The following is a 19,057-nucleotide window of genomic DNA, read 5'->3' as shown; positions in this document are numbered from 1 at the left end:
CTCTTCCATTTTCTCGCGTAAGTAGTCCATCTTGACCTTCATCAGTGCAATATGGGTGTTGGCTTCCTCCCGTTGCACTTTTTGGGTCTCTGCCAAAGCTACCTGCGCCTCCAAAGTGGCTTGCAACACCTTCAACTGAACGTCGCGAATGTCTTGGCTGCTGACTCTAGAGCCTGAAAAATGACAACATATGAATCTTCGATCAGGTACACATACCATTGTCTAACATTTAGTACATTTGTGTGATACTATGGCTGTTACCTATAATTCAGTCATTTATTATTATCATATTACTTGATGTGTAATTCATTCTTTGATAGCACCAAAAATCAATGAAGACTAGTCTATATTATTCTTGACATTACCTGAACCTTGACCAAGTACTAAGATATTAAGGCATAGCAATTAATCAAGTGAGAAGTATAGCCTATAGAATATTGTCAGTAAAGGTTTGCAAAGCTATACCAACCTGATGCTGATCCTACCGATCCCACTTTTGACCTGGAGGATTTTTATTTCGCTGGTACCACCTTCTTAGTCTTTGTCTTCATTGTCATGACACATTTTGGGGGTGTGGGGCCAGCTGAGCACACCAGTTCCAAATAATCTGAAATACAGGTAGTTGGCAAGTTTAAGTAGAGACAATGTTTTATTCATTCTTGGTTAATTAATTTCGAAAATGAATGCTTGTTTTATGTCATAAAAATAATGTCATGAAACCTATGTATAGTGTATGTAGCAATTTCCTGATTCATAAGTCATGCTTGTTTTGACTTCTTCAATGTCGTCATTGGGATATCCAGAAGTTGGCAGACCTGAAATTCGACCAGTAAATTAGCAAGCTAGATGATTTTAGTCTGCATTAAAACAGTTGGTATTTTATCAAAATTTGTATTCTGTCACTACTTTAAAAGTCTGATACTGTAGTACAAAGAATTCAAACAGTGAATGCATCAGTTGGTCTAACTTGCCAATAAAACACAATAATTTAAATCATACCTATTTCAGCAATGACAATGGCAGAGGCTGGTACTTGCTCCTCATTCCTGGGCTTAAGTGGTGGTATGAAAATTCTACCTGGCCCTGCTCCAATTGCTGCAGGTATTCCTGGAATGAGAGGTTTTTTTGGTAGAAATTGTAAATACTATTTAAAAAGTCTACTCGTCCTTCTTCAACAATTGAACATGTTGAAGATGATTTCATTTCTTTGCAAGGTGTCCACCTATTAATATATTAAGAGTTGAGTATTTATAGAGATTAACTTTTCTAAAGGGTAGTTAATATTTTTCAGATGTTTTAGATCTACATGACCGACATTAGGCTAAGCACTAAATAATGCTCTTTTCAAAACTTCTATTTTTATATAAAAGTCGTCAGTGAAATGTGCTGACTATTCCCTTTAAGCTTTAATTTTCACTGTATTGTAAACTGATATTTCTGTATGTTTTTAATTAAGTGTTATACTATCTGTACTTTGATAGTTGTTTATTATTGTATTGCGCTGTAAAAAAGTTTAGCTGAAATGGCACTTCATATTTTATGTGTGCCCACTGAGCATGCTCAGTTCGCATCAAGCATTTCCAGAAGCTAGAGAATGTTGCACAAATTTCCAAATGAAATCTGTATTTATTCACAGTTATGATACAAAAAAAGATGGTTCATTATAGTAAGTCTGTCTTTTAGTATGTTTATAAGATGTTGATCATTTGTTTGAACAGTGTTCTACGGGGGAAACGAGGATATTTGGTGTGGCAAGTTGGGATATTTGGTTGGTATCGTGTGATTTGGCAAGCATGCGTTTTGAACATGTACATTGGCAGTGTGCCAATAATGACGTAGTTGGAGGAGTTTCCCATTTGCTGGGGATTCCCAAACAAGCAGACGAACTAGAAAACTTCTTTCTAGCTCAAAATAAAGGTTGACTTATCAAAAAAGTTGTAAAATAATGAACACATACCAGATGTGCTGGCTTGCACCCCATGATGATGTGGGTCAACAACTGTCTTCCTCTTCTTGCAAGGCATATCCAGGGGTTGAGGCTGGCCAATTGTTGTTTCAAAACTATCAACAACACCATTGAAGCTAGCATCATCTTTGAATATGTCAATGATCTTCTCTGTGATGGCATTCAATGGCGCCATACATGCCCCGCCACCAGTTTTGCCCATGTGTTGTCGACGCTGCCCATGCACCTCCTTGGCCTTGGAAACCAACGAATTCCACTTCTCCCTCACCTGGGTTGCAGTTCTGGTTGTTCCCAGGGTTGACACCTTCATTGCAATACCATCCCAGACATTCATCTTTAGGCTGTTGCTGACTTCGTTACTAAACTTTGCCCTAAGCATCTCCAACTGGACCTCAACCAATTCCACAAGTAGAATGGTGACTTCAGGGGTCCAGTTGGACCCCCTTTCCCTCTTCTTTTTCATTTTTGGTGCGGATACAAAACTCTCAGTACTTGAGGCTGCCATCTTGGAAAATTTGGGAGGAACTTGATTGCATTGTGGGTAATTTCCCTAGCAACGCACTAACGCCAGCATTTAGGCAATGTTAGCTAACGCTGGCGTTAAAATGACTTTGGGCAACCCAAATTTAACGCTAAGTTAGCAAACGCCACGTTAAGGATTTAACGCTGAAAAATGCTGCTAACGCCACGCTGCTTGCCATCATAACGCTGATTGAGCAACCGGGCCCTGATCCGTGCAAAGTCCGGTTTGCATACAATCATGAACAATGTCCTCAACGTTAAATTCAAACGAATACTAGTTTATAGATTAAATGAATTCCCAAGCAACGGATTGAATCATGATTTTCAGTTAATGGTTTGTTATTTACATGCCTTAATTGATACAAAACGTACATGTTTCAGCTTATTTTTGGGACCAGATGCTAGCGAAGACCGCCCGCCCGAACGTTGGCGGGGTCTGGAAAAATATTAAACCGAGTTGGTCTCAGGTGCGTTTTCCCGCCATCTGAAAGACAATGTTTAAAAAAATTCCCGATCCCGATAAGGAAATACTGCCTTAGCCCGATTCCCAGTAGCCAAAAATTACAAATCCCGATCCCGGCGGCATGCTTGTCCCGATTTCCCGACGTTTTTTTAGTTAAATCCCACATCCCGTTAGTCATTTTTGGCCCATCCCGGCGTCCCGAAAATACCCGTTCTCCCCCTCGTATATGATAATAGCGGTAGCACTAATCTTTTGCTGCACGCATGGCTTCAACAACTGGGAATGTTTCTTGGTCTCGTCTGTCTGTATTCACCATCATGAGCGCATTCAAGTTCAGCCCTGCAATGGTAGAAGGCAGTAACTCCACTTTTCATAGTTTTGAGAAAAACAACTTTTTGTGATCAACCTTATGCCTCAAACATGAGGAATCTTATCAAAATACTTACAATTTGATATTTGTCTTTTCATCTTCCAAATATCAAAAGTACTGTGATTTAGGTCAAAAGGTCAAAGTTCAAGGTAAAAGTGGAGTTACTGCCTTCTTCCATTGTAAACCACCGCCACTATTTTTGGTTGTACAATCATCAAAGGCAGTAACTCCAATGCGTTTTTGACTGTAACAGGGAAGTGGGAGAACAGTGGCTGTCAAGGATCAAGGGCACCCAGTCAATGAATTATCAGGGGCGGGGTACACTGGGGTGGGGTGTGGGGGTCAGCTAGTGCACAGCTTTCCAGGCAATGGATTTGAACTTCTTTTTTTCCGGTGCCAAGTTTCATCATGAGAAACATTCAGCTCCACCGATCAAGAGTTAGATCAAAGTGGGACAACGCTTGAAAAGGGTCAATAATTTGCTGGGGAGATAGAGGTGGGGGCGGAGCCATACTTAGAGCAACTGATACTGTAGAATGATCTCTGTCTCAACCTCCCAACACGGTTTGACCCTGGTTTACTAGGCTTGTTAAAATAGATCAGAAAGTTACTGGGCGGTGATTTTGGAAGTCTTATGAAAGTCTCTGCCCTTCTTGGAGTTCCGTCAAGCCTTTGAGTGACAAGGCACACTACAGGAAGTTTCAAGACAGAGGGGATAAATTGTGATTCAACATCTCCTTGATATATTCATCTAATTCAATTCATTCTATTCAATTCATTTAATAAGACATAACATTTAAAACATTTAACAAAAAACATGGAATAAAACAGAAAACTTTCGATAAAAAGATGAACTTAACAAAGTAGTCAATAATTGGTTGATCTCAAATTCTCTCCTGGATAGGCCAGCTTGTATGGACAATCCCTAAAATGTAGTCTTCAATCAACACCATAAAAAAGGAGTGAAATTTCAATTTTATTAAACCTAGCCGAAATTGGATTTCACTTCTGCTTGAGGTTGTTAGGCCCTAATCAAAGTCTATGATGCAGCAAAACAATTAGCCACCTGAAAGCAAAAACACTCAATACAGGACCTGCCTTTTGTACTCCTGACTATCTCTCTATGCATTCAATAACACATAAAGCCATGTTCTCAGCATGTAAAAAAACAGCAGTGGAACAATGGAACAACTAAAATGCAATGATAATGCTTGATCAAGCAAAAGGACTTGACTGATGATCTACCATACAAGAAACACATGAGTCATGGGGCTATTGCACATTATTCAGTAACCAGCACTTTTATTGCAGGTGGGGAGATCCTCCCAGTACTTGCGCCTGTTCGGTGGCAACTTCCTCACAAGTTTCTCAATGATGTTTTTCTTCTTCGTGGGATTGACTCCACGGGGGTTTAAAAAAAACATGGTAGAAGGCAGTAACTCCACATTGGACATGGAGTTACTGCCTTTTACCATTGCAATTGGAGTTACTGCCTTTTACCATTGTATTAGTGTCTGGAGGTCGGAGTTACTTCTCACCCCCATGCTGAAATCTCAGAAAATATTGCTTCTACAGGGATAACAACCATTTCAGAAGATAAAGCACTAGCAGTAGTTCCAGAAATGCCCAAAAGGTGGATTTGACCAAAATATGGAGTTACTGCCTTCTACCATTGCAGGGCTGAGTTGTCTTCAGACAAGGAACATCTCCTCACAGTTTTAATTAGGTTCATGGTTGAAAAGCCGCGCTCACATGCAACAGTGGTAGGACTCAGACAGAACAAGGTCAGGCAAAATTTCGCAAATTCACGGAATTCCCCCATCTCGTACAAGTGGCAGAAGAAGTTATCGGACCCTGGATAATTCTCCAACAGATTATCAAGGTCAGATGTGAATCGGTAGGTTCTGAACTGCTCCTTCAGTTGATCATGCTCGAACCTGGCGGGAACATATCTATCTGCAACGGCCAGAATGTTACAGTGCTTAAGACTGGCTAATGCACGATACTCGGGAACAAGGAAGCGCATATTCTGAACGACGAAGGCTAGTTCAGGGAACCTAGTTTGGATTGCCTTGGCAGTGTTCAAAAAACGTACTTGTAGCCTTTTTATGTACTTCATCCGCCATCCGTGGGGTCAATACACCATGTTCCACTAGCTGGGCTTTCCTTGCATGAAAACCAGCAGAGTGGAATTCAATGTCGGTATTGAACCCCTTCAGGTTTTCATCTGACAGTAGGTCATCCCATTGCCGACGTTCATCCCAAACGATCGGTTCAATGAATTCTCTGATTGAATCACTTATGGTATTATATGCCGTGAAAACAGTTTGTCCGGCGACTTGCAGTGTAGCATTCAGTTTCGCCAGAATCTTCAGTTCTGCCTGCAAGAAAAGCAAGTATAACTCAAAGTCCCCTCCCGCCACTGCCTGATATAATTCTCCACATATTCGACGAACTTCAGCCTTCCCCGTGGTCGACTCAGTCTCAAAATATTGGGCGACCTCAGTGTGGAGAGAAACAAACCGATTCACACAATTGGAGAGTGATAGCCATCGGACGGCTTGGTACCTGACAAGTTGGTTATACTCATGCTCTTCATCCGACATTGCTGTAATCTCTTCCAACTTGTCGGCCCTGACATGACTGTTCGCAAAAAAGTCAAGGACTTTTTTAATGGTCTGCTCCACCGTTGCTGGTATTGAATTCTTCATGCCGTCTTTTGTTCCAAGAACTTCTTTATGCACAATGCAGTGTTGTATGAATAAGTTCTCATTATAGTTCAAGCGCAAGAGACCAGCCACTCCCCTCCCCAAGCTTTGCATTACGCTTGCCCCGTCAGCAGCAAATCCGCACAATTTCTCCTTCGGGAGTTCCTTGTCTGTGACAAATCCATTGATCAAGGTAAACAAGTTGTTGTGGTTGGGTGAACCTTTGACTCGCAGTATCGCCAAAAAAGCCTCTACAACACACATGGCCGACATATCGACATGTCGCTCATACAGGATCGCCTGACCAAAACACTTTTTGTCGGTAGACTCGTCTATCATTAAACTCCACGCTATTGATTTTCTTATGTTACTGATGTTGTCGTCCCGTATGTATTCTGCAAGATCTCCTACTCTCCTCGTTACGGTCTGTCGAGACTTCGGAAACGTTTTCACTGCTTCTTTCCCAAAGATGCGACTTTTTGGATCCGACAAAGAGGCCCATGTCACGATTGCCTCCGATGAATTGTAGGGCAAATGCGCCTTAGCAATCATCAACCCGAGCCTGAAGGATGCGGCCCGCTGCCCTGCTTTCAATCCGAAAGCTTCATTCATCTGGCCTTTCTGTTTCCTGTTATCATCCCTCCATTTTTGGATGAAGGTCCTCCGTCTCTCTTTCGTCCAGTCTTTGGTATCCCCATGCTTTTCAGTGTAATGTTTTTTTAACACACTTTGTTTTACTTTCATTGAAACACCGCATTTCATGCACTGACATTTCCCTGTGTCTAAAGAATGTACAACCAAGAAATCGACTTCCCAATCCTTATTGAAATGTCGGTTACAGTCTCCTGCTCTTTTCTTCTTAGCAGCTGGCTGGGTGGATTTCCTTTCGTTGCCTTCAAGGACTACATCTTCAACACCGGTATCAGCCTGATCATCGCCAACAGGCTCCCCCTCGGCTTCTTCACCTTCAGGATCGTCATTCCCTGTCGGTGTTGATGGGCCGGCCACAACGGGTTCATCAACAGAAATATCATGGCGGATAGCAGGAGTATCAGCAGATCTAGCAGAACAAAAAGAAGATTAGACTGGCTTTAGAATTAGATACTATTATACAAAACCCCTGGTACGAAACCCAGTTAGGCCGGACCTATGAACAGAACGGAGCGGCGTGCCCATCTTCTGCACCAAATAATAAACAGATCTAGATTCTACGGTGATCCACACTAGCCCATAGTTTTATCCCCATGCATGCATGCACCTTTGCTAGTTTTAGCCTTCAGCTAGGCCTAACACTTCCATATTTCAGTTTTCCCTGACAATATTGTCAACCTTACCTTTTTCGTGACCATAGAGCGGTTAAATTGAGCTGTTTCGCCATTGTGTCATTCGAAAACGAAAGTACGAAAACTGCGACATGTGCGAATGCGCACGCATGTATCAGACGTATCAGAGGTTAGTTTCACCCTATAACAGCAGATGTCACCACCGTCGCATAGCGGCCGACACACCGACATAGTTGCGCCCTATAAAACCAGATGTCACCGCCGTCGCATTACGGCCGACGTGGAATCTTAGACAAATTATACCACAAAATGACGATCACAACCATGATGTTGATTTGGGGTGATTTGACGGGTTCTTGGTGCCGTAAAATGTGGCTACCGATGCCATTTTTAACGGCACTTTGATTTTTGATAAAGGCCTCGATGCCGCAAGCGGCATCCACTGATTTTTTCCCGATGCCGCCAAATTATTTTTCGATGCCGCACGCGGCTCTCGATGCCGCATTTGGACACGGCTGAGTACCTGAATGGGAGGTTGGCTCTTCTCATGTCCTGAACGAGTAGACATCTTTTCTTGTACTGGACAGAAGTCTGTAAAATAAAAAAAGTCATCAATAATTATAAACAAATTTACCATTTATAAATTAAGATTTAGAGCATTATAGAATGTTGAAAAGATGTGTGATCACTCTCTTCTCCACACCTTCAGACCTCACTCTCAAAATCTCAATCCCTGCCAAACGCTATCTTGGTTTTCCACGTAACACCCTTGGAATGACACTGACAGACAGGCCTCGAAAAGCTATAGGAGAAGTGTATTCAATCAAGAGTACTGCAAACGAGGGGCCAGCCCTTAAGAACCCCCCCCCCCCCGACATGTTCGGCTTAGTGCGTACATGCATATTGCTATAGCCTGTACATCTCCAGAGTGCTAGTACATGTAGATTGTCTTCACTCGATGATAGAGGCGTGTATGCGCATGACCGCAAAAATGATGACGTTCAACAGTTGATGACGCATCACGTCAGCTGTAGCAAAACTCGTGTATACCTATAGTGATATTCCATATGACGTCATCCTCCATAATGGCCGCCGATCTTTCCTCCAGAATGGCCGCCAACAGAACATGTGACGCACGTCACAACCCATGAGTCATCACGCACTGACGCCACAAAGCCTGAGGACGGCATTGCCAAGCAATGCCAAGGAGCAGGCATTGGCTCCATGACAATCTCGTCATCATCCGGGCGTCTTTCCTCCAACATGGCCGCCGAATCTAGGAACAATGGCCTATTGAGTGGGGACTATAAGCATAATAAGGGCTTAGGCATACCCTAGGCCTAGAGGGACAATAGACCAATTCACACATGCCCATATAAGGCTTTATTTTGGCTAGCAAGCGCACATGGTGGTCTAAGAATAGGCCCGAACAATGGGCCGAACAAAAGACATGATGACGTAGATAGCCACAACAAACTTGGTGTGAAGCCGTCTATAGGCCAGGGACGACAGACAGAGAGGAAGGCCTATTCCGGGTACACCAACACAGTGCCTCTCATCTCACCCTGACCTAGACCCTAGCCAAATGATGAGAAAGCCTACCCCCCCCCCGGCCCAAGGTGGTCCAAGGTCATGAGGTCAGGGTATGGGTAGTGTGCCCCCCCCCCCCTGGCCCTGCCCCATCTGGATGCTTTCATTTATCCTTGATCATGTTCTGAATCAATTTTCATGAAATTCGGAATAGGCAGGGGCCTACCTTGGACCTTGGACTGGGACCTTATTAACTTGAAGTGCAGCAGGGTGGGTCTTTCTCGGCACTTTCAGTTCCGATCCATGGTACGTGCAACACAGTGCATATGCAGTGTAAGCGGGTCACGTGACAAATGCAGACTGCAGACTGCAGACTGTACAATATCATAAATGTACTGTAATATATAGGGTACCAGCAACTTGTACAATTTTAGATCTAGCATCTAGCTTTTTGGCTCTATACAATAACACATTGTCTGTCGTCGTATCCTGTTGCACGTTTCTTAACCACTGGGGCTATGAACTCGAAACACGTGTTCCCCTAGGTTATGTGAACCCTGACACTGAATTGCGGTCCGAGAATTCAACTTGGCCACCAGCTTTTGTGGTAGGTACTCTTAGCAATGATACATCACGTATCATGCTGGTTTTCAAGGTCCCGTTTCCCGTTGGCCGTTTCAGTGTGTATATTTTTATCGCACTTTTCTTAACTGCTAAAGCTATGAACTTGAAACCATTAACCCCCTACACCAGTTTACCTTTGACGCCAAATTTGGGCCTGATCTAAGTATAGACTTGGCCACCAGGAGGCCAAAACTGAAAACGTAGGAAGTGCAATATCTCTCTTATTAGTGACGTTTTTTGGCAGGGACGCCTAGCAAGGATGCATCGCTTGTCATACGATTTTTTTGATTTGACCTTCTTTTCAAGGTCACAGAGGTCAAATGACGAAAATTGGCTGTTAGAGTATAACTTTGGCATGTTTCTTAACGGCTGAAGCTATGAACCTGAAACAGGGTATACATGGCCCTCTAGGTCAGATAACCACACACAGCACATTTCAGTCCAATCTGATTCTCAACTTATTAAATATTTTCTTACGGTGAGCACAATGGCCCCTGGCCGTTTCATTTTGGTCCATGGATGAGGGAGATTGCACCGCCGATTCAGTGCCTGAACTGCCTGAAGATTGAATCCGATACAGACCAGCATGACCAGCCGTGTACTGGTACGTCTGGGATGTGATTGTGCAGGGAAATGGGAAGTGTATTATTATTATTCAAGTGTGTTGTCATCGATCAGGCGGTTTATGCCAATGACCTGTTAGTCCATAGTTTAGTTGGTCCAGTGTTTTCTAGTCCAGTGTTTGTCAGACCATCTTTCTGCACATGCTCGTGATGTCTGGACAAATAAATGCAGTTTGCGAGATATTTGGCGTGGCCTTTGTTGTTCATTAGCAGGCGCTGAAGCTACTGACCAATTTGAGACCTGGCCTTTAGAGTATTAGGGCACTTCTTTTCCCTGCCCCTTGTTTTTCCGTTTTTAGCCTCAAATACATCGCTCCTTAATGGCTTAACACGAACACATCCTGATGTTTTATGCAGCAGTCAATGACAATTCTGAACCCTACCCCAGTAAGTTTTGTTTTACTGGTAATTGGGAATGGGCTTTAACATGCTGGCTACACACGACTTTTCGATGAATTTCTTGCCCTCAGTGTTGTCTGGTGAAAAGAATATCAATGATGTTCTGGGGTTGTTGAAGGGATGACAGCAGGGGGAGGCAGATTTATCATTGTCCTCTGCATTAATATTTGTTTTAAAACAACAAGGATCAATGAGACTATAAAATTCTTTCTTATGCATTTTTATTATTTTTTATCTACGTATACCTACGCATATCACATACATATCACTTACATACAAGGTTGAAACTTTGGTCGTTTGGTCACACAAATATGCAAGGTTCTTCCTAATTAATGGAATCCATCTTCAAAAAGTCATACCTGAAATTAGAGTGCCCCTCTCAAAGTAAACGTCCTTAATAGTTTCCTCTTGATTTACGAATTACGATAGGGTCATTGGTAGACCTATCTTATCTAGGCATATTTAGTAAAACTCAGAATACTAAAATGAGGGCTATTCCTAATTTTCATCTCATTTTGAGACCATCCATTACATGAAATTGACCAAAACAAAATTAACTGAGTTATAATCAAATCTAGGGTGGCTGGCCCATCCAGGAAAATGGCAACTGCATATTTCCTAATCATGAACTAAAAACCGCTGGTACAACCAGATAAGCAATCTTTCTATAATTATGAGAACAGGACTGTGGCAAATGTATTTTTCTTCCTGCCTGAGGCAAACTTATTCATTTGCCTCGTGATCCATTGGCCAGGGAACTCTACATGTATAGTCAGAGATGGGTCAAAGAATTACGAGATGCTATTGATAGGCACTCTTTGAATTCCTTTCCTCTGCCAGTGTAAAGGGGTTAAGTGTTGTAGGACAAAGTGTCCTGTGTACAATAGCTAACTGGAAGTTTTGTTGAGTTAGGTTTAGGTTAACTTGTGTTTAACTAAAAATAGGGTCTACATCCAGTTGTACCAGGCCACCTCCAACTTCAACTACATGCAGAAAAGGTCGCTGTCTTGATGATATTGGCTATTGGCTATTGGCTATTGCACGAAGTAAAGCCCAGGCCTAGGCACTCCCTAACTTCCAACTGCCACCAAACCACCAGGGGCTGTCTTTGTTCCGGGGCCGTTTTTTCCCTGTTAGAGCTGGGCTTTAGGCCCTATTGACCAGGGGCTCTTTTGACTGGTAAGCAAGGAAATATGCGGTTGCGTTTTTTGGCCACCCTGTACATGTATATGTGCAGACATTGTCTACATTCAGACTACCGGGAATGAAAACATGTATTAAACTTTGGTCAAGAATGCAATAATAAAAAAACACATCTAAAATCCAACACATAGGTGTCACAATGACACTTGATATATGGTCTATAAAACGATCTATATGATACATAACATGACTGCATTAACCCCTTGAGCCTGTACCCAAAATTTGGTGCCGATTGACCCATCCAAGTCAGCCCATCTTTAAAAAAAATTTCTAATTATTTTTCTAAGACCTTACGGCCAAAACGTATGCGATATCTTGGGGTTTTTTGGCTCACAACTTCCTCCAAGACAACTTTTTGCATTTGGGACCTAAAACAGTCTTTTTGGAATCAAAAAGTGAGTAATTTTATATGTTCTCTCAGGACGCAAAGGATTAAATATTGATAGAGCTAAAGCAATGACATACAATATATATATAGTACAGATTAATTTTGTGACAAACCATGTAAAACGGCTTAAAATTGATTGATTTTGAAAAAGGACAGAATCCATGCGACTGTGCCAAATTTAAGTGACAGTATCATGACTCTCTAACTCTTAAATGTACCGTCCTGAACTGGAATCCCCACACTTACACCAACAGGTTCGCTTGTGAAAAAGCATGCATGGACTTTTTCGCATTTTAGGGCCTATTAAGTGAATTTTTTTACTGCCGGTACATGATTAAAGAAAACTATCACATCTAAAAATACATATAAAATGATACGATTAGATATTGTGCATCAAAGAAAATTACATTAGGAGTATACTAGTACACTGTTTTCTTGTGCAACCTTGACATATTTTGGATACTGCAAGGCATGCCAAGATCTAATGAGCGCTGGTTTTCAAACTGCAGCATGTACTTTGTGTGCCGAAGTTCAATCTACAATGGGCGCTACATTTAATTATTCCCCCTTTTTCTGAATTGCGCTTGTATTAGATATACAGCAGATGAAATCACTGGATCATAGCGTGCTACGCCGGGTTGAAAAACCATAGCTCATTAATATCGGTTGATGCACATTTAAACCATACATTGTCTCCAAAATATAACTAGAACTAATCTATAACAATTTTCGCACAGGTCAATGTCACCTGGAACACAACAATTCCAACATTATTAGGCGATCGAATGGCATGATATAGTGTGAACTGGCAAGAAAACCTCATTTATACTCATAACATTATTCTGAAAATAACTTTGATATTGCTGACAATGTGGCATACTATATAGTATTAATATACAGTGGAACCCCGGTAACACGACCACCCAAGGGACTAAGCCGAAGTGGTCGTGTTACCGGGGTGGTCGCGTTAGTGAATTTAAGAATCATAAGTAGGTTTTCCCGCCAAAACATCGTCCTAGCAGATATGCTGTGTGTACATTGACATGCATTAATGACTACGCCACCGGGTGATTCGATAATTTTGTGTGTATATTACGAATAAAAAATCATTTTCTTGAGTGTTTTGCGTTTAATTTACAACTTATGTAAATGAGTAAATAAACTGACGAGAGCTAATTAGACCAAACATTACATTAAAACTTGAGCATGCTAATTAGAGCAAGCATGTTATTCACACCATCGGCAGCTGCCCTTCTTGATGTCAAGCTAATATTCCCGCTAACATTGAGAGAGGTGATGTGAGAAGATGTTGAGAATTCTTCCTGATGTCTTCCTGCTTTAACTTCAGCCAATTTGAACTGGTACTGATTAAATCATCTTTTTAAAAACGTATTTTATCAATTTTACGACGTAGTAAGCATTCTTTACTTTGAGTATTGGTACTCTTACTAATCAACATAATTTATTTGTCCTAAAAACTACGTGTGCATGCCTCTTGACATTATTTAATACTAAATGATGAAAAACAAACCGTGAGTCGAAAAGAAAGTTTATTCTTCATTTTATTTGCGCTTACATTTGATCAAACTCACTTACACATCATTTATTTTCATATGGATTCCCATGGTCATTGTGTTCGAGGTGCTAACTATCAACACGGATTTGCGAGAAGGTGCCAATTGATACGATGCGGTCATGGTTGATTACGGCAATTAGGCCTCATGGTCGCGTTAGCGGGGTTAATTTGCAGTTTGGGACCGACCAAGCTGGTGGTCGCGGTTTGGGTACCGGGGTGGTCGTGTTAGCGAGGGCCAGTTAATGGGAATTAGAGAGAAAACCATTCGGGACCGGAGAATTTTGGTCGTGTTCGCGGGGTGGTCGCGTTACTGAGGTGGTCGCCGACCGGGGTTCCACTGTAGGTGTATAAGAAACTTGGTCCACCACACCTCCGGTATACTTTCCTCCTACATCGCGGTATATATATATATATTGCATTGCCTCTAATGTTCACAAAAGTATGACCAAAACTAAGTGATGAAAAATGACACCACTCCTATAATCCATGTGCTTGATTGTGACCAAGGTCAATCTACATAAAAACTAGATATTTGTCAGCGCTCATGTGGTCGCATTATTTGGATATGATTCATATTTCCAGAATGGCAAAGACAAGTTGTATCAGAATTGCCCAAAAAAGCTTTTCAAATGTCCGCACAAATAGCAGTTTCAGGCGAAAAATGGCCAGAAAGCCAACAAGCGACGTCACCTGAGGTGCGGTCTCTGCGCAATTTTCATTCATTTCTAAAACGAACTTACTGATAAAAAATTAAGAATGTTTCCTCTGATATCCCACAGACACTCCAAGAAAAATCGCAAGCAAAGTGTGCTCTTAACGTTGTCAAATCCAAATGACCAGTTTGGTCCAAATCAAGTGCGTGGATCTAGGCCCAACAAAAAATGTGATATCAGAGTGAAAGCATTTCCTACCGGATGGAATGAAGACCTTCTCACAGATTTATTCCAAAAACGAAATTTAGATACAACTTCTGCTTCGCATCCAATTTTTCACGGTCCTCCAGTGATATGTGTAAATCCCGTTGCGGATTGAACGCATTGTTTTTTGATCTGATGCATTCCACATTTACATGGTAGTGTGTGTGCTTCCTATGAAAGCTGAACTGTAATGGCCCGTTATTGGTGTTATACACCCGATATTCCTTGTAAGTAATGACAATATCATTCGGTGATTGCGGAAGTTGGTTGGCTCTTTCTCTTACCCTTCCTCCACAACCATAGCATTTGGTTACTCGCGTTCCTTTCAGCCATTTGATTCGGTAATTACCATCTTCATCAGTGGTCAATGATGTGTTGTCTTGCATTACCTCGCCTCTCTCAGAGTGGGCAGAACGATTCTTATTTCGTTTGGCTTGAAAACCAGGCTTCTCACCCGGATGCTTGTCACTGACAGATTGAGTTGCAGCTGTCAATAAATTAGGCCCAACTGTGTTCTTGTGAAAAAATGTTAGGAAATCTAAAAGTCTGATACACTTGGCACCAACTGCTAGAGCATGGGAACATAGTTGGTGGACACGGTATGATTCACACTGGCAAACAATATTACCACTCGATTTTGTCTGAACCAAATGAGGAATGTCGCTGCTATCACTGACGACCATGTATGCTTTGTTAATGCCACCTTTTCTATCTCTTGGTGCGATGGTGATGGCCCCTTCCTCTGCAAGCAGTTGCTCACCCTTTTTCCATGCATTTGAATACATTTTATTTAGTCCTGTTTCTTCAAAAGAAATCGGCAGTTCCAGAGTTTCTGATAATTGGCTAGCTGCAGTGTGCTCAGGAGAATTTCGTATTTCTGTTCTGATGTAGCTGGAGGAAGTAGAAGGTTCAGCCGTTGATATATCTGGTGTTTGACTCATGGGTTTGGTTTGAGAGGATTTGTTTCCCTTTCCTTTTCCTTTTCCTTTGCCTTTGCCAGTGTCTTGACATTTGACTCCTCTGTTACTTCATCAAGCGTGTATTCTTCTATTCGTTTTATGTGACTTCGTTTTGTAGCTTCGCCCATGCTCGCCCAGTCTCGCTCATCTACCTTAAATTCCTCAAATATTTCATATGGTCCTTTTCCAATGATGGCCATTTGGATATATTCTTTCTGCGCATCTCTTTCTTTCTGTACAATGTCAACAAATTCTTGCCATTGTAAACCTTGTGTCTCCATTCTACGTTTCAGTCGGCTGTGCATGCCCTCTGGGTCGTTGTTGATGCAATTATCGTAACCGAGGCCAACGTCACACCGAACGGGGTACAGAAACTTTTCTCGTATGTCTTCAGATTGATACCGGACGAACCATTCGTGAAAGACATATGTCATATGGATGTCTGGAGAAGGGGGTTATTTTCTTAAAGTTGATATTTGTATCTTCCTTCTTTTGGGTATTGAATTAGATCCATGGTGTTCTACTTGCCTGAAAAGGAAAATGGGATTTGATGAGTAAAGAAAATTATAGTCTGAGAACCTTTTTCATCATCAGCATTGACGAGTATATAACTGCTGAATGAATAAGCCTCTGTCATATTATGAGCAAAGTGTTGCATACTTTAAGCCCCCACTTTTCGGTCAAATTCTACGATAGGGTTATGGCCAGCCAAGGACTCTGAAAGTAGGGAAGGTGATTGCTCTGGCAAGGAATACTACCATTGAATGATCTGAGCGCTGTTGTGATAAACTGAATTGAACTTATGCCTTATGGGAATGGGAGATTCATTGTATATGCACGTGTATAATTGCGGACACCTCTGCCACGCATTACGAACATGTTCGTTCAGTCCTGATTTTTTTCTAAATCATTTCCAATAAGTAAAACCTTTATTTGGCGGACACCTCTGCTCCGAATTACGGACATGGCGCTGTTGACTTTTTGTTCCAATCACCTCACAATTGCGGAAAGTAAACACTAAACCATGGCTTCCCGAGTGTGTTTTAGAGGATCGAGTAGGCCTAGCGGTTGAGAAATTTGCATAATTAGTGATGTCAATTAGACTCTTTACTCATTTTGTGTCATTCAAACTTACCTATGGAACACTTTTGCATGTTACTCCATTTGGGCTCAAACACAAGAGTATCCCTTTAATTTTCTAAAGGGAGAACTGAGTTAACAGCTCGGCCGCCAGGCGGCGCCCTGACCGATGGAGCTTGAACCCCATCACGTGAAAGGGAGCGACGAAGGCTGTGACTGTCATCGTAAAAATTAGGGGTGCCGATGCCAGACCGAACGGCAGGGCCCTGAATTGATACGTCTTTCCTTCGTAATGGAATCGAAGGAAGTGTTGATAGTCTGGATGGATCGGTACATGTAAGTACGCATCCGTTAAATCCATCGATACCGCCCAATCGTTGGGCTGTATCGCCGTTGCTATAGACCTGGTGGTTTCCATCTTGAAATGAGGAACATTCAAGAAGGTGTTTAACCTGGAAAGGTCTATGATCAGCCTCCATGTCCCTGCTTTCTTGGGAACCAAGAAAACGTGGCTGTAAAAGCCGGGGGAGCATGGATTTTGAAGGACCTGGATAGCTTGCTTCTCCAGTAATGTCGCGACCTCTGCTTGGAGGGCAGAGGCCTTGACTGGGTCCTTCGGTGGCTAAACTGGGGTTGGATATATGGTAGTCGGGGGGGGGGGGGGGGGGGTACGGTTGAAATCTAGTTTCACTCCGTACCTCAACATGTTTGGGACTGGGGACCCCTTTGGGCACCAATCGTCCCAAATGTCTGCAAATTTTTGCAGACGGCCCCCGACTACCGGAGTCAGCTCCTTTTTGCGTCCGGGAGGAGAAAGGAGGGGGGAGTCACTTCTTCCGGCCTGCACCCCTTGGACGAAAGGAGTGCTTAGTCGGACCGGATCCACCCTGGTTAGAGGAAGTATTTTTCCTCTTTCCAGTCCGGCGACCCTCAGCTTCCCGTCGGAAGGATCCAGCAGGAGCAGGCTGACTAGGCGGGGTAGGCCTAGGCAGGACCTGCCTGGCGTACGAGATTGAACCCGATGCCTGCTGGGGCCTCTCTATCTTTCTAGCGTTCGGTAGAGAGGTCTTGGCCCTCTGTGTCGCAGTGGGGGCATATAATTTGTCCCAATCTTTCTGTGCTTGAGCCGCCTCTTGTACAGAATCTGCGAACAGGAAAGAACCGTCCATAGGAGCGGTTCTTAAGGCCCCTTCCAGCTGGAGGGATCTGATGACATTGAGAGAGCCCAGTGCGGCGTCTCTACGGAGTAGGACGCTATTTGCTGCTGTCTTGGCGGACAGAGCAATAGCGTGCCTAATCGAATGTGACAAGGATGTCACAAGCGATTTTGTGTCATCAGATAGTGACTCATTATCCTTTAGGGATCTGGCTAGGGCCAGGTTAGTGTGCTCTGCGTAGGAGAGCACCGCTAACGTGTTTTTGGCCAGACCCTCTTGTGCTCTCAGGTCTCAGTAAGCCGAGGAGGAGGTCACCCTAGGCACAAGTTGGTCCAGCTGTACATCGTCCTTTAATGTGGAAGTCGATGCTGCAGCTGGACAGCCGGCCGAGCTGACTCGATAATAGTCATCGCGGTACTGCCTAACGGGAGGAAGTTGTGCCGTGAACAACTTCCCCGGTTTACACCAAGCTTCCGGTCCGACTGCCGGAAGGACAGGGATGGAAGTATGTTGGTGGGCGCCTTGGGAGTCTCTGATTGTACGCTCCAAAAGTTCAGAGACTGCTACCACCGACGGGGAGGGAGGAAGGAATTCAAGTGCCCGAGTGGAGCCCTGAGAAACCTGTGGATTGGGATCCACTTCCTGTCCCCAAAGTGAAAAGGTCGGTGTTGATAAGGCTGGCAGTTCCGGCGGGGTAGGGCACAGATCCTGCGGGAGGTACGCTCTGATCAAGGATCTGAGTGTCCTCATATCCGACAAGATACTGGCCTCCTCTGGTGACAGCTCCTCCTGATTGGGGGAGCGGTAGCCTGGCTGAGAACTCTCGTTCTCAGAAAAGTCCTCTAATATAGAGGAGTCGGATGGTGGGTATCTGATGGGACCAGGCGCACCAGAGGAACCGGAACCCTGCTCCAGATGGCTGAGTCTATCAGTAAGACCCGCTACCATCTGGATGAGCTGGGACAGTTGCTGTCCCGACTCGGGTTCCGGACCCGACGTGCGGCTTCTCTCAACGACGGGCGGTTGAGGCGAGGGTGAGTGCATAAGCGAACCCTCGAAGCCGTATGTACGGGCGAATGGGTCTTCCGGAAGCGGAAGATGCCCATATTCTGAACCAGAGTTCAGATGTCCCCTCTGCGTAGCTCGTTCCATGGGAACGACGCCCCTGCTACGAGGAGGGGGTGGCACTTCCGGTTGGCTCCACCTAAGAGGTTGGCCAACGTAGGGAGGTGCCTGCATTTCCGTCAGGACGAAGTCCGAAACCGGAAATGCCTGTAACTCCTTCGCCG

General features: G+C 43.4%; 2 protein-coding genes across 2 annotated transcripts; both read right to left on the bottom strand.

Moving 5' to 3' along the window:
* Positions 1 to 1,199: 1,199 nt before the first annotated feature.
* Positions 1,200 to 2,471, bottom strand: LOC135496086 (uncharacterized). Its single transcript, XM_064785208.1, has 2 exons — positions 1,958 to 2,471; positions 1,200 to 1,222 (listed from the first exon to the last, which is right to left on the bottom strand). The coding sequence occupies exons 1-2, from the start codon at positions 2,469 to 2,471 to the stop codon at positions 1,200 to 1,202; spliced, it is 537 nt and encodes a 178-aa protein (XP_064641278.1).
* Positions 2,472 to 3,195: 724 nt separating this feature from the next.
* LOC135496085 (uncharacterized) lies at positions 3,196 to 7,407 on the bottom strand. Its single transcript, XM_064785207.1, has 4 exons — positions 7,364 to 7,407; positions 5,417 to 7,089; positions 5,074 to 5,277; positions 3,196 to 3,290 (listed from the first exon to the last, which is right to left on the bottom strand). The coding sequence occupies exons 1-4, from the start codon at positions 7,405 to 7,407 to the stop codon at positions 3,196 to 3,198; spliced, it is 2,016 nt and encodes a 671-aa protein (XP_064641277.1).
* Positions 7,408 to 19,057: the final 11,650 nt, after the last annotated feature.

Source organism: Lineus longissimus, chromosome 11 (assembly GCF_910592395.1).
Source record: "Lineus longissimus chromosome 11, tnLinLong1.2, whole genome shotgun sequence".
Taxonomy (NCBI): Eukaryota; Metazoa; Nemertea; class Pilidiophora; order Heteronemertea; family Lineidae; genus Lineus; species Lineus longissimus.
Note: the sequence above shows the minus strand (reverse complement) of the source record. Positions and strands in the feature narration are given on the sequence as shown.